The 18,888-nt window shown below is 39.4% G+C and overlaps 2 protein-coding genes and 1 long non-coding RNA gene across 3 annotated transcripts; 2 read left to right on the plus strand and 1 right to left on the minus strand.

Annotated features, from left to right (window-relative positions):
- Positions 1-1,738: 1,738 nt before the first annotated feature.
- Positions 1,739-4,769, plus strand: LOC137133237 (cyclin-dependent kinase 5 activator 1-like). The gene has a single exon (XM_067516664.1). The coding sequence runs from the start codon at positions 1,974-1,976 to the stop codon at positions 2,859-2,861; it is 888 nt and encodes a 295-aa protein (XP_067372765.1). The 5' UTR covers positions 1,739-1,973; the 3' UTR covers positions 2,862-4,769.
- An 849-nt stretch (positions 4,770-5,618) lies between these two features.
- Positions 5,619-7,047, plus strand: LOC137133238 (uncharacterized). The gene is made up of 3 exons (XR_010915219.1): positions 5,619-6,040; positions 6,409-6,565; positions 6,734-7,047. It is a non-coding gene; the product is annotated as an uncharacterized lncRNA (long non-coding RNA).
- A 66-nt stretch (positions 7,048-7,113) lies between these two features.
- fev (FEV transcription factor, ETS family member) lies at positions 7,114-18,662 on the minus strand. Its single transcript, XM_067516665.1, has 3 exons — positions 16,483-18,662; positions 15,737-15,808; positions 7,114-14,667 (listed from the first exon to the last, which is right to left on the minus strand). The coding sequence occupies exons 1-3, from the start codon at positions 16,529-16,531 to the stop codon at positions 14,126-14,128; spliced, it is 663 nt and encodes a 220-aa protein (XP_067372766.1). The 5' UTR covers positions 16,532-18,662; the 3' UTR covers positions 7,114-14,125.
- Positions 18,663-18,888: the final 226 nt, after the last annotated feature.

Genomic DNA, 18,888 nt, shown 5'->3' on the forward strand with positions numbered 1-18,888 from the left:
CTGGCAGCTTTGCAAAAAACTCACTATAGCATATGTTGCTCAGTGTTTGCTAAGTACCTTTCACTAAGGACTATATCAGTTGATCATATTCCAATATTGCATTTACCAAATTCAGGGATTTTGAGATTTTTCTTTGGCACTTACATAGCGATATAAAATAGAGCCAGAAAGACTGATTGTTTCATGTTTAATACATTGAGATTATTCTTGTGTCACATCTGTTTGTGATGAAAGAGTGTCTTTTGAAAACCAAATAATTTATTTATTTATGATGCATTTGGATCAAACATTGACGTGATCAAAAGAGTTTGTGTTAAATAGGACTAGGACATGATTGTAATTCATTTTACTTTGCTAAGTTTGGCATGAATCACCTTCATACATATCTATACAAATGTATATGAAGCGGTTTAGTGATAATTTTTTAAAATCTTCTTTTACTTGTAAAATAGACACGTAAATAAATATCCCACATTGATTTGACAGATCATCACTATGTCTGACCTCTTTTCCTTTATTCTAAACCAGTAAAGGACAAAACACAACTCCTTGATCTCTGCATCTCCTAAAGTCATCTAACTTTAAAAAAAAAAATTGATTAATTGCTACAGAATTTAATTTCACATTGCCAACAACAATGAAATCATAAATGAAAAAAATGAAAAAAAATTGTTGTTGACCATTTTCACCATTACAGCAATGATATTACTCATCTCAGAATAGAGGAAATGCACGTCAAACATACTGAATAGCTCAGACTATTAATGCAAACATACTATATGTTTCTACTTCAACCTGAATGGAAACATCAGACTGCAATCAGTCATGTAACTTTAGTGGAGGGCTGCCAATCGACTGTGCGTAATTGGATCACCCATTGAGTTTCCAGAGACGTCTTATGAAGTCACTGGGTAGGTGGGTGTTGGGTTTGAACTGTGTCCTACTACATGGGCTGCAGGAAAGTATCAGAGTGCTCTGGTATGACTCCCAGCATAGCCCCAAGCCAAGATAAGCTTATTTAGTTTTTAAGGCGATCAGCCATGAAAGATTAAAATATATATATATAAAGTTGATCTCGTTGTAACCTGTCTAGTGCTCATACAGCAGTACTTTTACCTGATAAACATCAAGATTACAACCTAAGGAATTGTCCTGTATTTCAATTAGAACAAATCAAGGTGATTTGTTTTTATTTACTCATTCAATCATTTTTTTCTTTTCTGGCATCAAGCGTACTGACCATATAATCGTTTGAACCCAAGATGGTGGGTGATGGTGTTGGATCAAAATTTCTCCACAGTGAGCAAACAGGCCCCCTCTGGTGAGCTGCTGCTAAGAAAAAGGATTTACCATTCAGTTTCTAAATAGGTAAACGATCTGAGGAACGGGATGATAATGGGAACTGTAGATCGGTGAATAGAGCTGCACATCTCCTCGTTCAGAAATGTTGCTAAGCGAACCTTTTTTTCTTCTGACTGACAGTGTTGGAGGACAAACGGCGTCACATGGCTATACATAGCCATATAGCTTCCAATGAACTAGACTAGTATTGAAGACCAGCGCATAAGCCTCAGATGTGTTTGTTACCTGTACATTGGCTATTAATGGCAACACAGTCCTATAAACAACGTTCCCGGTGATTGGATCATTTGGCGGTTTCTCATTGGCTGGGTGTGGTATCAGTCAGCTGTTGCGCTCTTTGGTTCGTCGAAACCCTTGGACTGCGCAGAGCGACTAATCCTCGTTTGGGCTGCAGTCGGTGGATTGTGTCTTATCGTCTCCGTGCTGAGGGGCTGACAGAGCATCTGCCGGAATACAACTTCACAGCGAAAACCAGCTCCAAAGCGAGTGAAAACGCGTAAATGGAGTTTCTGACGTTGTCGTGACTGTTGTTCGCCGCCTCTCACCCTGCAGAAAATTCTGCGTTAAAGTTGCAGCAGCATCACATCACCGCGGCTCTCTCCTCTGCAGTCATGGGTACCGTCCTCTCTATATCTCCTGCGACAAAAAAGGCATCTATTATGGACGCCGAAGTCGCAGGAGATGGACTCAAAAATGACAAGAGCCTCAAACGGCACTCGATGTTCGTCTCTCTCTCCTGGAAGAAGCTGGTAGCCAATTCGGCCAAGAAGAGTGCCAAGAAAGTGACCCCGAATCCGCTCCCTATCCGTGAACTCCCGTCCAGCCAGGTGGCTCAGCTCAACAACGAGAACATCAGGAAAACGCACCAAAACGAAGAAAAGAAACCCAAAGCGCCCATCCCAGTCCCGGTGCCCACGGTCCCCACGCAAAAGAATGAGGCTGTAGTCCAAAACGGGAGGCTTTCTTCAGTGCAGAAACAACCCAGCAGCCTGTCTCTGGTGTCCCCGAGGAGGATCGTCATCCAGGCTTCAACGGGAGAACTGCTGCGTTGTTTAGGGGACTTCATGTGCCGCAGGTGTTACAAATTGAAAGAGTTAAACAGCGGAGAGGTGATCCTCTGGTTCCGAAACATCGATCGGACTCTTTTGCTGCAGGGCTGGCAGGACCAGGGTTTCATCACGCCAGCCAACGTGGTGTTCGTGTACCTGTTGTGCGAAGACACGATAACGGACAGCATCAGCAGCCCGGCCGAGCTGCAGGGCTCCTTTCAGACTTGCCTCTACCTCGCCTACTCCTACATGGGCAACGAGATCTCCTACCCACTCAAGCCGTTCATGACCGAGTCGAACAAGGACGTTTTCTGGGAGACGTCTCTCCGGATCATCAACAGGATGAGTGCCAAAATGCTGCAGCTGAACGCAGACCCGCACTTTTTCACCGAGGTCTTCCAGGACCTCAAAAGTCAACGAGACACCGGCGAGTCCAATCTGGATCGCTGATGTGGAAACGAACAAGAAACTGGTGTTTATTTTTTAAAGATGAATGTGTTGCAAAATCACATAAGGTTGGTTTTGAATGTAAGGGCCGACGAGGAGGGATTCTCAGATGTGGGCTAACTATCTCTCTCATGATGTTACACAACTTCACAATGGTGTTTAGGCTACAGCGTAGGAGATTTCATTAAATGCATGCCAATGATATATCGTCCCTTTGTCTTGTCCCCCGAGTGACGCAGGAATTGACTTCGTGATATAAATCCAATCACATTCTCAGTGACAGTCATTCACGATTAGCCTACTTTGCGGGCGAGTGAAAAGATGCCGCAGTGAGGTGAGGTTCCAGAAAAAGACCAGAATAGATCGGTGTTTTGTGAGAAGTCGACAGGCGGAGCTGTCCGAGGTGCTGACCTGTGCAGCTATTTCTCCCACCGCTCCCTGCTATTTGAGTCACCTTAAGAAGGTCTCACCAGAGTCAGCCCAGTCCACTTTCCGCATAAGCATTGTGAGTAAAGATATGCAGTGTATAGTGCTTTTTTAACGTTAGGCTACATGCACCAGATATCAGAAGCATGCTTCTTAAAAGGGACGAAACCCATCGCTTGGTGTAACTAAACTGATATTTCTCTATGGGTAATATATAGGTGAAAGGCTAGTTTCCATCTGCAGAGCTCATATGTTAAAAGGCCTCTTCTGCAGCAAAGCACCCTGCTGTGTGTACGGCTATTTTAATACCTAGTTGAAATACAACCATTTTCAGCTCATCTTATGCATAAAACCCTTAAATTTGTCATAACAATAATCACATTTAAAATGCTAAGGCTTGTTTTTGGCTTCCAACATTATAGTGTAGTAATGTACCTGTTTTTGAGCTGATGATATAGGGGGATGAAATGTAAAATTAATGACGCCTGGAATGTGTTAAACTGCACTAAATAGGCCCATAGATGGCCATAAGGCAAATTAACAAGCTGGGGCCTCACTTATGTATTGCTTTTAATACACAGTGGCCACTGTGATGTATTGCTTTGCAACATATTGCAGAGGACAACTAGACACCGAATGGAATGTATAGTTTTTCCAAGAGATTTTTTTTTTTAATCTCATATGTGCCAATTATGACATAATCTTGGCCTGAAACTATATGGTTTACATGTACATATCCCAGATGTTCAAATTTCACTTTATTTTCCTCTGTCTGTTTTGAAAGTGGCTGCACTTGATGTAGTTCAAGCACTACAAAAAACACATAGAGCTCAGTGGTCAAATGGTATTTTTGCCCTGTTGTGTATATGTATGAAGGGCCTTGGTTTGCTAGATTCGATTCACTTTCACTTCAGTTAATTCAGGCAGGATCTCTCCTCGGAATATAAGTGTTGAATGTAAAGGTCTCATTATTATATGGCAGAAGACTATGATTTGCACATTTGTGTCACTGCATAAGCTAAAAGTTATTTGACTCCAAGTCTGAAACCAAACATTTAGGGCAAATCTGACAGTTAGTGTTCAGTATTACGGTCCTTCTGAGTGATCATTGTGATGTTGTGTTGTGAAGTCATTGCTTTGAAAAGTGGAATATGATGCTGCTATTTTGCACAGCTGTGAACAAACCTTCGATGTTTTGCACAGTGGTTTAACATAATGGTCATGTGCCAGTGTTTCCTTTCAGGTCTGGAGTCCTTGCTGTTAAGTTTGCTGTCATCAAGTCTGGCTCTAGGATGATCATCAGTGAAATAAATCTTTTGTACAGTTCATTTTGTGTCAGCTATGACAAGTGATATTTAGACATGCGTGTTTTGTCTGTGGTGTTGCACCACAGTTGCATTCACCCTCTGTACATGTTAATAAAAGATCAACAATTAGTTATGGTTTATGGTAAACATGATGAAATAAATCCAAATTTATGTAGAATCTCTGGTCTCTCTTGCATTGATTTGATCATCGAACAGTTCAGCTTAATGATTCTCTCTGTGAGCACCACCATACATCGCTTAATTCGTGAGCACACACGCTTGTGGGCCAATGTTTGTACAAACCTTGCACTTTGCTAAAGCAGTACTTAACACAGACAGCTTCTTATCCGCTGACACCACCCGCTAATCCTTGACTTGAAGGGAGCCCTTGAGACACGGTTATGCAATAGAAAAAAGTCCATGACGAATATGCTTACTGGCATGTGTTTCGGATGTTGCCGTGGGTTGCCATGAGACTAAAACTCCTGAGATTTCATTTGTTGCCAGGAAACACAGAAAGTCATCAGATAAGGTTAATTCAGGCAAATCTTTATGTATACTAACATAAAAGGTTATATTCTGTAAATAACAAACCTCAGCACGTATAACCTTCAAAATGACCTGCATTATGTTCTAAAATATGTTGCAGTTGCATTAGCTGTTTAGCAGTGTTGTGCACAGAGGACAATGAAGCATGCTGACACATATAAAGGATATTTTTGGTATCCTATCTGTGTGTCTTGGGTATTCGAAATGGGACCTTGTACTGAAATGGGAACAGTCATGAGCAATATGCACTCTTCTGAATTGTCTCAGTGTATGATTTTCAGAAGGCTTTTTTAGATTCTCAATTCTTCATATATATATATATATATATATATATATATATATATATATAAATGTTGTACATCAATTAGATTAAAAACAGGTCAAGTAGTAGAAGCTCATGGCTACATTTATGGGTTGTGGGTATGACAGAATGGAACTGGATTGATAAGGGTTTCCTCCTGGTTTTATGAATAAGACACGTGGGCTGGAGGGCTCCTTCATGTGATTGGTTAGAATCTGCTGCAGTCTCACAACTGTCTGTGACTCTTTCTCCCTCTACACCACTACCCTCCCACCCCCATTCCTCACCCCAACATGCATCTCTCTCTTTTTCTCTGTCCCTGTCTGTCTTATGGTCTTACATCGCCTATTTGCGAAGGCAGAGACCAAGGAGACAGAAATGAGGACATAAAAACAGAAATGGGAGGTAAATGCGGGTGAAGAGACTGGAAAAAGTGGAACAGTTTTTTATAAAAAGAGGCAAATGAGAACACAGAGGAATAAAGCGGAGGGAGAGTTTTTTTCTATTTACTGCCATCAAATGCTGGTCTGATGATATTGGAGGAAGAATAAAAGCAAACCTTCCAAAAGACTTTTAAGTTGAAACTTTAGCCACATAATGTAGGTATATTGCCCTTAGCACCTCTGTCTTACCTCTGCAGTTTATATTGCAGTTTACAATACATGTAGATTTACTGTATTTAATATTTAACACATACAGTACTGCTGCGATAAAACATGAAAGTCACTTTACTGACCTGTTTGTCTAGCAGAATACCACAGAACCTCCTGCAATATTCATTTTGAATTTCCTTATCACTAATGTTGCATGTCACTCGTACAGTTTCAACTTCCATGTGAGCTGAATTATTACTTATTCTGACCTGTGAGGTCAGACACTGAAAGAAAAGATGGCAAACACACCGTTTTGATGGTCAAAGTAGCTTTGGTCGTTTCTTTTTTCTCTCTCTTTTTCTGAATTTTTATAGGTTGCATTCACAGCAGAATCCTGTTGCAGTGTTATGTAACAGCCTCCCAGTGCAGTGTTGTGAGCCTTCTCTTCGTTATTAAAATTCAACCCAGGTCCCTTGCCTGCCAGCCTGCTTTCTTCATTCTTCTCCACTGTGTCTCTATAGTAACGGGTAGGTAAGTGAATGAGAGCTGGACAGAGTGAGCTGTGTGGGGCTGAGCGTGGGTAGAACCACTGCACAACGAATACACACTGCAGGGATCATTAGAAGACAGGCACACAGTGTTTGGGAACGTCTGTCAGTGCAGTCGACCTAATATTATCCTCCATTAATGTATCCACAGAAAACTTCACCAGGAAGAGGTTGCCGTGGTTGGAAGGTTTAATGAAGCAAAGGACTTTCCCACTTGAGTCCAGTGTGAAACAACTGTTTGTTGCTTTGTTGTGATACATTATGTGACAAATCATTAAATTGAAGCAACAGCACAACCTTTTATCAACACCCAATCATGTTTGTTATCTTACCTCACTCTACCTATAACCTAACCTAACCCCAATTTCTTTGTCCCATTGTCCCAATGCCGTTGTTAAAGAATTGAGTTCAGCTGCCACCATTATCATCATCATGGTGTCTGGTGCCATGCAGTTTCAACACCTGCCTCCCTATTTGGGGGGGGGGGGGGGGAGGGGGGGAGGGGGGGGGGGGGGGCGCTATTTTACCAAATGGTGCTGTTGGTCCTATGAGATGGTAGGGACTAAGACTTAGGTACAGATATATGGGGGAGTTGGAGAAATGGTCGAGCAGTCTGAATTATATTATTAGTCTGTTCCATAGACCTCCATTGTTGTCCAGAAATATTAAAACCACTTTATAATAAAGCCTAATAAATAATAAAGCAAAACATGTCACCTGGTGGAGCAGTGTGTTTGGCTGATATGTTTAAATAGCTTTTAGACAACAGGGGGCCACAGTACAGGTAAAAGAGATGATCTGTTGGTGACTGACTGACATTGACTGTGGGTGGTTGTGGCGTTTTTATTAATCATTTGTATTAATTTAAAATAATTTGGAAAATGATTTAAAGGATGAAATCACAGTCATTTTCAACTCATTCGATATGAAAGGCAAAATATAACTTCTATGTGACTTTTCTATTTTCCTCCAGATGACATCATCCAGAGGTGTTTTTCGGTTCAGGTGATTTCATCTCATTGCTGAAAGCACAAAAGTAGTGGTCTTGGCTAATATACTCTTCCCAAACATTTCCAGCCTTTTCTGTATTGATGGTGATGAAAAAGCTAAAGTGCCTCATACTAGTATTCATACTTTATTAAAGTTAAACTTGTTATCAACTTGCTTTTTTATTACTCTAATTTGGGCAACTTGGGCTCCGTGAGATATTCAAAGCTTGGGATATTGTTTATGTAATCTAACCCTGCTTTTAAGTTCTCCACAACTTTATCCCTGAGCAGTCTGCTGTGTTCCACAGACTTCATGATGCTTGTTCACTAATGTTCTCTAACAAACCATCTGAGATTTATAGCTTTACTGAGATTAAATTACACACAGGTGGACTCTATTTAATATTTAGGTGACTTCTGAAGGCAACTGGTTCCACTGGGTTTTAGTTTGTGGCCTCAGAGTAAAGGGGGGTGACTACAAATGCACACCACATTTTTCAGATAGTTATTTGTAAAAAAATTTAAATAATTCATCATTTTCCTTTCCCTTCACAATTATGTGCCATTTTTTGTTGGTCTATGACTTGAAATCTAAATAAAATACATTTATCTTTGTGGTTATAATGTAACGAAATGTGGCTTGATGATGTCAAACAAAACTATGGTAAATGGTGTCTCCTGTTGCTGTTCTGCTGGTCTGTGGAAAATAACTTCGCCCAAATGCAACCAGCAACTGCATTAGATGAGAACATTATAGTGCAGTATTTATTCACACCATAAATACTACTGTTTGCAGTAAGACGGTGGTGAAAGGTAATGTATTCATGTAATCACACTTAACTACAGTTTTGTGGTTTTATTGTTTTATTCTGGTTCTTTTCAGCTGAGATTTTACATTAAACAGTGTTTATTAAGCTTTTAAAATCCAATAAATAGTTAAATATTTTTGCTCTGTGGCTCCTCACAATCTTGTTGATGTCTTCATAACATTTCTGGTAGACTGAAAAGAGCTTTACATATGATTTCATTGAAACTAGTGTTCCAGACTCTAGGTGGTTATGAGTCTGCAAAAGAAATACAAGGTGGTGTTAGAGAATTTTTTTTCTTTCATGCTCCGTTAGTTATGTGAAAACCCATCAGATTTATCTTTGGAGGCAGTCCACCCCTAAATTAGATATTTTTATAGAAGCTTTACTGAAGTAAAGAATCTCAGTGCTTCCAACATCAATAAAAAAATCAGAAAAAAATTCAAATTGCTTTCATTGTTTTTTACCCATACATCTTTACCATCTTTACCTTTAGGTTCCTCATGTTCTTTACCATTTATAACCTCACATTTGTCAACCAAGTGGAAAAATGATCAACTCTGGAACAAAGTAAGCAGCACCCTATAGGGATTATGTCTATTTTGCCGTCCTCCTGCTACACCACCCCCGTCTTAATCTCTTTAAAGAGATTACCTCAGGCGTTGATGTGCAGTGAGAGACAGTTGGCTGACACTTTTAAACTTGGTCTGGTTTAGCAGTTAACTTCTGCCAAAGAATCCTCACTGTTGAATTCATTGAAAAGTGACAAGCCATCTACTGTCATGTGGTAATAACATGTTTTATATTTAAGTGCTTATATAATATGTAATATATCCATGACAGTAATCCCTTCATTCTCAGGACACCTACACAGTGTTCATTGTTATTTTCTCTTTTTTATTTGCGAGTGAATCATCTCACACTGCATGAATCTACATGATTACTCATCCCTCGGGTTTTATGGAACAGACAGAACCCAAAGGTGGATTTTTAAGTATAAAGATGCTCAAATCACAGGCCATTATCTTTACTGATACATTTACATTTCAACCAAAGCATTGCTGGCTTCCTGTCATTGAGTGACACGTAGCTTACAAAATCCATGTTTATGTCCAGAGGTGTGAGTGTCCATTTGTTATCAATTTTCCTTCAATGCTTCCTTTACCTTCCTTGTTTCTCTTTCCTTTACCTCTGTAAGTTTCTCCCCTGTCCTCACATCTTTTCCTCTCACCTCAAGTCTATTTCAGCACCATGTAGGTGTACTGTTCTAATTTAGCTGAGCCTTCATTACCACTCTCTCCAGCTGGAAGAATGACTCACTGACTGCAACACTTCACACAAAGCCACACAATGCCCACTGACTGCCTTACCCTATGTCCTAATAATAATGACAATGTTCACTACCGGGACAGAGAGACCTACTTCTCTTTCATGGAATATGTGACTCATCGTTACCTGTCAGGATGAGAATTTGAACAAACACAACAAAATGTTGCTTTCAGTTACTGTGATCTCTAACATACACTATTTACCCTTCTAGTCCAGAGACTGTCTGAAAGTGTCATATTGTTGAAGCACCTTTAGCACCAATTACAGCCTCAAGTCTTTGTGAGTATGATGCTACTAGCTTGGCACCTATTTTTGGGGCAGTTTCTCTCGTTCTTATTTGCAGTACCTGTCAAGCTCCATCAGGTTGGATGAGGAGCGTCAGCCAATTTCCGATTTCTCCAGAGATGTTCAATAGGGTTCAAGTCTGGGTTCTAGCTGGGCCATACAAGGACATTCACAGAGTGGTTCCTTTGTTATCTTGGCTGTGTGCTTAGGGTCATTGTCCTGTTGAAAGATGACAGTCGCCCCAGTCTGAGGTCCAGAGCGCTCTACAACAGGTTTTCATCAAATATGTACATTGCTGCATTTTTCTTTCCCTCGATCCTGACTAGTCTCCCAGTTCCTGCCGCTGGAAAACATCCCGAAAGCATGATGCTGCCACCTACATGCTTTACTGTAGGGATTTTATTGTCCAGGTGGTGAGTGGTGCCTGGTTTCCTCCAGACATGACTCTTGGCATTCAGCCCAAAGAGTTCAATCATTGTTTCATCAGACCACAGAATTGTGTTTCTCATGATCTGAGAGTCCAGAGATTGTTGTTCTTCTGCAAGGTTCTCCTCTCTCCACAGAGAAATGCTAAGTGACCATCGGCTTCTTGGTCACCTCACTGACGAAGACCCTTCTCACTCGATTGCTCAGTTTTTTTTTTTTTTATTTACTAGATTTCGAACAAACTTCTTTCACGTTGTCATTATGGGGTGTTGTTTGTAGAATTTTGAAGAAAATAATAAATTTAATCCATTCTGGAATAAGGCTGTAACATAATAAAATATGTTAAATGCTTTGAATAGTTTCTGGATGCACTGTATTTTGCATTGGCCATAGTAGAATCTATCTATCTATCCATTATCTGTTGCCTCCTATTCTGTTGATGGTCACAGTGGCTTAGAGCCTATCCCAGCTGTCATAGGGCAGAGAGGGGTGAACACAGAGAGACAACACTGACAGACAATAGTTCACAATCACATTCACAACTTTATAGTCACCACTGAACCTAACATGCATGTTATTGGACTGTGGGAAGGAAACTGGAGCACCTGGAGAACATCAACGTGAGCACAGGGAGAACATGCAAACTCCGCACAGAAAGGCTGCAGTCTGCATGTGGATTCAAACTGGGGTCCTTTTGGCTGTGAGGCAAAAGTGTTAATTACTCCACCACTGTGCTGCTAGTGTGAAAGAATGAAAAAGTTAATGCAAGCTCTTACCTCCTACAAATACTAATGCTGAATTGCTCTCAGGTTTGAGGAGCCACTTCCCAATTAGAAAATTCAGGCAAAATAGATATTTTAGTTGTCATGATGTCTGTTTTGCCTTCATGTCTATTGAAATCCAACACTGTAACTTATAGTTTGTGAATGCAGCATAGTGCAGGAACCTACTTGCACTACTCAGATGGCTCAGATGACTACTTAGTTTTCCACTATCACCTGAATGCACCTCCCACATAGCTTCTTAATACATTTAGTATTTAAGGCTGCATTACGGCACCATGACGATAATATATGGTGCGTGAAACTTTGACAAGTAGCATAAGAGGGCCTGCCCAGAGACAAACTGTCTCAAGCCACTTTATCCATAAAGAGAAGTGCCATGTTGAAAACACCTTCCTAGTTTCTTTTTTCTCACTTACAGAGAAGACTCATCTTTTACATAAGTGCTGCTAAGCAGCTAGATGGTCGTCTCTTCTTTCTCTGTTCTCCTTATCATGTTTTCTTCTCACTCCTCAGTCTTCTGCATTCACACTGTTAATCCTGTAGCTTCCAGGGAAAACACCCACCCAGTTTGTTATGCAAGAAGAAGAGAGAGGATAAGTGCACAACAATAGGTGCATCGGATTAGTGGCAGAGCAGCTGGCAGAGAAGACAGTGATGATCACAGGTCCCTATGGAGTTTCCACTTATAAGAAGTAAATACTCTAAAGGGTGTGAACGTCAAATCAGAGTTACACACCACTCTTTCCTTTGCTGTGTGTGTGTGTGTGTCTGTGTGAATATTCTGCTGTCTGTAAAGGTCTAAAGAATCTAGCCAACAAAGAGAGAGACAGAGAGAGACCTACAGTTGTCAGGAGTGACCCCATGCCTTTCGTATTGATATGCAGGACACACACGTAAGGTGAATGTGTGTGAATGAGTAACTCTCTTTCTCCCTCTGTCCTACACATACACACACTTGCTGTTTCTGAATCATCGCTGACTATTAAGAGTTAGAGTTAAAAATTTAAAGCCAATCATTTCACTGCATTCAGTGTTGACTAAAAGTTGCATAATGTTTACTGCTACTCCATCACAAAGGAGTGGGGCTCAGCTGTCCGAATAAATGATCGATTAAATATCTTCAGTTAGCAGTGTCTTTTTGTATCCACACATTATGCATTTAGGAGCAAATTCCTTGATTTTACTTTAACCTCTGTCATACGATGAGGTCTGGGCTCCACCTGCTTTTTGCAGATGCATTTATGTTCTTAAATCAGGCCACCTCCTTACTACCTATTATGCAAGTGCTTCTCTGGTGTTGGAAGAGTTATGGCGCCCCCATGTGGCTGGCATTTGATGTCACATTTTGCCGCAGTTCTAGGCCACATCATCACAAGCAGCAGCAAACTATGAAAAATGCAACATGCTTGAAAATGAGTTATGATAAATTGAGGGATTCACATAAAAATGCAGGTCGGTTGCTCAGTGGGTGTTTCATTGCTGAAGCGTTTCTATTGTCATTTAGAATTAAAAACATAGTGCACTTGATCCTTAGCAATGTTACAATTAATATCAATGAGTTCCCTGTTCAGGCTTCATTTAAAGTAAAGCTGAGCTTAATAAGCTAAATCGTGTAAGATGTGTTTTGTTAGAGGATTTATATTAAAAGTGCATAACTTTTACAATAATGTCCACCATGAGGGATCATTGTCATCATAATTGTTTTATTTATAACTCAGAGATTGTATTGGAAAATCAATTAAAAATACACATTTTGTGAAAACACTCAACAACCAGAGGAACCCTGCACAACCCTGCACTGTGTTAAAGTGGGACACAGATGTCTGGTTATTGGGACACAGGTGTTTTGAATGATGAAGCAAAGGGGCTTCAACACATAATGCAACGACACAGAGATACTGTTTATAACAGTCTGTTTTTATTTATTTGATTTTTATAGTAGTTTAGCTACAGAATGAGCATTTATGAATGGATGCCTACTAATTTACTGCAAAATCCCTAAAAAGCAGCAAAGTAGCCCGAGCCTGAATCTACCCTTCAGTATTTACACAATAGGTCAACGATTCACAGTCTCTTTTTCTATTGACGTTGGAGCCTATTTAACACATCTTTTCATCTATGTACTATTTGCATTTTTATTGCAAGTACCTCACGGTGAATTTTCTTTCTATAAGGACACAATGTATTCTTTAGATCTAATTCCTGGAGTAAAGTAACACTATTACTGGATAATGTGGTGGTGATGGTGACGATCTTTAAACAGATAATTATGCCAGTTGGCTTTATCACATAACCACGAGATGGCGCCAATGGTCTAGTATTAGAGGACAGTTTGGCGCAAACTCAACTGCCTGCATTTAATACCAAGCCCAGAACTGGGTGGAAATGGGATGATAAACAGCACAGGAAGCAGGGGAAACGAAAACTGCTCGTCATAAAACGCACAACCTCTCTATCATTGTATTTTAAATAGTTTAAATGTATGTGTTTATTTAGAACCTCCCACTCAAGCAAAGCTTTGTAAATTTTTCACCTAAATTCAGTTGTGAAGATTTTTTTTTAAACCCCATTTGTTTGTTTTGGGAATAAAATATAACCAAAACAACTACTGTTAATATTTTGCGTAAAAGTTCAAAACACTGTGCGTAATAGGCGACCCGTCTGTTACATTTAATAGCTTGCTTGTGAAAAAGGTATCTTGGACCAGGCTAGATAAAAAAAAAAACTGTTTTGCTGGCCATGAGCATCCATTATGAAGGCTGAAAGCCTATATTGTTGAACTATTCCTTATATTTCCTGTTCCATTTTAACCGAATCTTGCCAGTTTTAGCCATGTTCAACAGACCTTTCTGTTCTCTCGATCGTTTTTGTGTCATTTATGGTGTTAATAATCTGCCAGTCTGTCTACAACATACACGAAAAGTCAGTTGTAATGGTTGTTGATGTTACTAAGACTGTTGATGTTATTGACACAGCTGATGTGTGAGGGAGAAACGGTGCCAAAGGGCCCTGGAGGCTGGAGGTTGTGGCTGTGATACAGAGCCGCCGGAGGAGAGCCAGGCCAGTAGGAGAAACCAGACGGCCCCACACCGGGAGCCACGAGGTTCAGTTTGGAAATTCCCGAGAAGGGAATCGGGGAGAAGTTACCCTGAAACTTGTAGATGGCCTGTTCCGTGGTGGAAGGCTGACAAACCTGCGCCAAGCCGTGGAAATCAAACTTATAGGCATATCTCTTGCCGTGGACTTTGGTCATGATGTTTTTGTCGTAGTAGTAGCGCAGTGCTCGGCTCAGCTTGTCGTAGTTCATGTTGGGCTTGCTCTTGCGCTCCCCCCAACGCCGGGCCACCTCGTCCGGATCGATGAGCTTAAACTCTCCGTTGGTGCCTTCCCAGGCGATGCATGACATGTTGGTGCTGTCCGAGAGCAGCTCCAGCAGGAACTGCCAGAGCTGAATCTGCCCACTGCCTGAGTAAAGACATAAAAAAAGATGGTTTCCGTTTTATGCAAAGCACGATAAGAACTACAAACCTTTTGTGAAGCCTGGTGGTAATAATAATATTCATATTAATAATAATAATAATAATAATAATAATAATAATAATAATAATAATAATAATAATAATAATAATAATAATGTGGCATTCGACTTTAGTGATATTCCGTGCATTTTATACATTATTTACATTTTATATGCTATTGGCAGCAAGTTTTGATATACAGACAAGTTACACACCAGCTGCAAAAATATACATATTAAGCATAGTTTACGCCTGTTCAATTTATTAAATGTCACGTTTAAATGAATTTTAAGCATTCGTTTTTTCAGGGTTTAAAATATTGCACATATCCTGCAAACATCGTAATATTCTTGAAATTCTCATATGCATTAGTCTGTTGATCGTTCACATTTGAAATATAATTTGTCATTTGTTTTATATATTTTCGATTATTAAAGCGTCCCGAATTCTTTCCTTTAGTCCTTTGCACTTGCTTTTGAGTTTTTTATGATGTTAACGCTCCGTCACAGTCTGATTAAATAAGTCACATTAAGATAAAGAGGAATGACGGATTATAGGGATTTATATTTTATTTTACCTTAATAAAATGTATTTTTCTATTATCTGATCTGATCATAAAGCTATTTATCACTGATGTTTTTAAAATGTGGAGGCCAGTAAATATCATGTAACTTCATACTCAAGGTATGAATTCAGAAAATAGCTGTGATTTTTATTGGTTGAATTCCAGTACGAGGCAAAATAGACACACAAATAAAATGAAGTTGGCCTTTAACGCATTATAACCCTGATAATAGTTTTTATGTTTATATTGGTAAATTGTATTGATTCCTTTTATTCTTTTTTCAAGCAATTTTCTGTCCTGAAACTAAATTCTTTAGTAGCGTGGAGAAATTAATGTTGATTAATGTCCTGATGGAGAACTGAAAACATAATTTCCTATGATCATACGCTAATTAATATGAAATCATGGGACTGTATAATGAAGTTTTTGGCTCCTTCTTGACTTCTCTTACCTTTTTGCACTCCTGTATTTATTGGACCCCATGATGTTCCTTTGCTTTCTTTCAACAGATTTTCTGTTGGATCTGAAAATGAAAGTAGATACATTATCATTACCAGCTGCCTACTTCTTTGTTTATGAAGAATTTCCAAGATGCTTTCTGGAACAGGTGCTGGCCTTGTGTTTATTCCTCATAGCCAATAATTGTTTCACTGAGGTAAGAAGAACGCCAGTTATATGCGGAATCTTGTAGAAATAAACGTATTTTAACATGACCTCTCTTAGATATCAAAGAACTATGGGTGAATAAAATAAAACACATTTTAAAAATGAATTTCTTTGAATCTGTTTTCATAAAAATGACGCACTCTCGGTCCAAATGATTACTTGTGATAAAATGCTATAGAATTGATCGGCTTAGTGCAAATTGGAATTAAAGGTTAAAAATCACAATATTTCTTCAGAAGTTAGAATAGATTCAAGTCCTAATTGTCTCCAGGTCCAGTCTCAGTCCCATGCGCGAAGCATGTCTCCTTTGCCTTCTCCTCTGGGAGAAGCCAGGAAACGCGTCCAGGAAAAAGGATTTCCGATTTCCGACAAAAGAGCAGACGGGCTTTCAGATTGAAAAGCTTGAACAATGCTGTGCCCTGGAAAGCCCTGGAGCATCACCGCCTCAGGACACCGACACCCAGCAGAATTTAAAAAAATTCTATCATAACAGGCTGTTTCTAAAACTCTTTACGGAACAAAATGACGAACCTGAGAGATACATGTTGAACATGAGGTTTCCTCCGCAGTCCTGTCTCATTGTGTTGAGTTGTTCAGAAAGGGTTGGATTTCATTTCGTTGGTGGCGGAGGAAAAGATTTTTATTAAACTTTATCTCATAACTGTGATCTGGAATAAATGCGGGTGGACAGATTGAAGTTTCCAGGCAACAGTCAGTGGCCCCCATCTCTGAGACAATATTCAGACAGCAATTTCCCCTGGTGCATTGCTTTAATTAAAAGAGCAATTTACCTCTGTCAGCCCGCCTGGTGCCAACAATAAAAAGAGGCCGATAGAAATTCGGCCCTTATCAATCCGCCATCACAGTTTAATAAAGTTTCCGCGTTAAGATCTGAGTTTCTATGGTGAATTGAAGTGTTTGACATGGAAACCAGTTCAGATCCTCCTCACTTTTCCGCCTCTTTACCTCTCGGTACACAACAAAGGCCTATTTCATGTTGGAAAAAGAATATTTACCTTGAAAAGCACGCTTCACTGCACATGAGAAAACAAGAACATTTCATCCCACAAAACCTTCTGCTTGTGGGTTTAAGGTTATATAGCCTCAATCTGAGGGTAATGAGGTTGTAACTTTACAACCGTGGCTTGTGATGCTCGCAAACGTTGTCATGTCTTTTTTTTTTTCTTCTTCTTTTCTTCAGAGCAGTGGGCTGTGTTGTGGCCCTGTACTCGTGGTTTAGCTCATGTGGAATGCCTTTGTTTGTTAATTTCTTAAATATATGTCAACAGTCTACACATCATCTGCAATTATTTATCATTAATTCTGGCAGTTAAGGGGGATAACTGTCTATGTTACCCCATTTACACAGACGAGCAAATCACTCGAGACGTTTAACTCCGTGCTTAAGTTTCCTGTCGATATTTGGACTTGATATCATGCATCTTTTTTTTCAATTCCAGAGCAGCATTTCATCTGATCAATCACATTATTATTGTGGAAAAAATGAAACACGACACGCTAACGACATTGTAAGTGAGAGGCGAAATTTGTTAAAATTAATGAGCCTAACATAAAATCTGGGCGATAAAGGTTTGCAAATATACCTTAAAAGGGGTGTATTTATATGTATGGGCTATTGCTATAATCATAATGAGATGTACTTGCATCTCATTAGAATTTTTTGATTTTCTGATAGGAATTTGCTTTGATGTTTTCTCCTTGACTTCGCTTTGGATAAAGGCGTCTGCTAAATGACTAAATGTAAATGTAAATGTAAATAATATCCCTGGTAAGCAGGCCCAGTCACCTTTAAATATATATAATATCAGTCATAGCATTAAAACCCACCTTTACCCCTAAAATAATAAATTCCTTTCATATTTTGCCTTTAATATTGACTTACCTGATCATTTATAATCTATTTAGATGCCACCTGACCAAGCAGACATACACAAAGGCAGAATAAAAAATCTATTACATAGTCATTTTGTTTATTTAACTACTACACAGTCAGTAACAGCATGCATGTTTCTACACGTGTCACAGTTCACATAGTCTAAATTATATTCAGATTGCATTAGAAAATAAGAAATTCCTCCTTCCTGGATTAAAAGCTGGATTTTCAGTTCTTCACATGATAGCATGTCCTCGGGGCTGGGCTTGTAGGTGTGTCTCAGGCGTCCCAGACTTGCTTTAGCTGCCTGTGTCCAAGTACAAGTCGCAGGCAACTTAAAACAAGCCTCGAAAGCTAGACTGTATCCATTAATGGAGTCGTAAATAAATAGGTGTTCACCCTCCAGAGACTGTTTTTCATGTGGCCAGAAATCCATGGACAAAGGACAGATGTATGTTTTCAGAAAAGCAAAGATTGGTTAAATTTCCACAACAAACTCTACACTCAGTTAACATACTGATAGTGAAGAATTTATAATTGAAAAAAGCCAGGTCAGCACTTTATAGTAGCTTATCTAAAGCTTTGAACACTTAAAATCATATTAGTTTTGCATAAATCTCCAAAAACTTAATACAATGTTTATTTATAAGGGGTGTTACTCAGTTGAGTTTTCTAGTTTGTGAAAAATAACATAAGCTAAAGTCAAATGTAATCTATCAAGGCAAATAACAATCCTCTATTTTAAAATGATAATAAGATTCATAGAGTCATCAGGCATAAGGTCAATCAAGACTGCTGTGATCAAGAATAATTCCATGGTTCTTCTGTGAAGTCTTGAACCTACCTTTGTGTGCTCGATGTAACCCGGCTTGTAACTTACTACACTAGTCAAGTATCACTGCTCTACAAGCCTGAGTGCAGCCTCTTTAATCTCTCTGCAGAGGAATGTATATTTGAGAAAGGTGTGTGTACATAGTTACACATTTATTAAAAGATCCTGGTTTTTTGGGTGTGGGACTGTCAGCCGGTGCAGGGTTGTGGGT

The sequence above is a fragment of the Channa argus genome, chromosome 9 (genome assembly GCF_033026475.1).
Source record: "Channa argus isolate prfri chromosome 9, Channa argus male v1.0, whole genome shotgun sequence".
Lineage (NCBI taxonomy): Eukaryota > Metazoa > Chordata > Actinopteri > Anabantiformes > Channidae > Channa > Channa argus.

What these genes read in the sequence shown, in the direction of transcription:
- fev (XM_067516665.1), bottom strand. Translation starts at nt 16,531, where the DNA reads ATGAGACAGGACTGCGGAGGAAACCTCATGTTCAACATGTATCTCTCA. An exon ending in GTTCAACATGTATCTCTCAG is followed by an intron (nt 15,809 to 16,482) that starts GTTCGTCATTTT and finishes TTTCATTTTCAG; the next exon opens with ATCCAACAGAAAATCTGTTG. An exon ending in AAATACAGGAGTGCAAAAAG is followed by an intron (nt 14,668 to 15,736) that starts GTAAGAGAAGTC and finishes GTCTTTACTCAG; the next exon opens with GCAGTGGGCAGATTCAGCTC.
- LOC137133237 (XM_067516664.1), top strand. Translation starts at nt 1,974, where the DNA reads ATGGGTACCGTCCTCTCTATATCTCCTGCGACAAAAAAGGCATCTATT.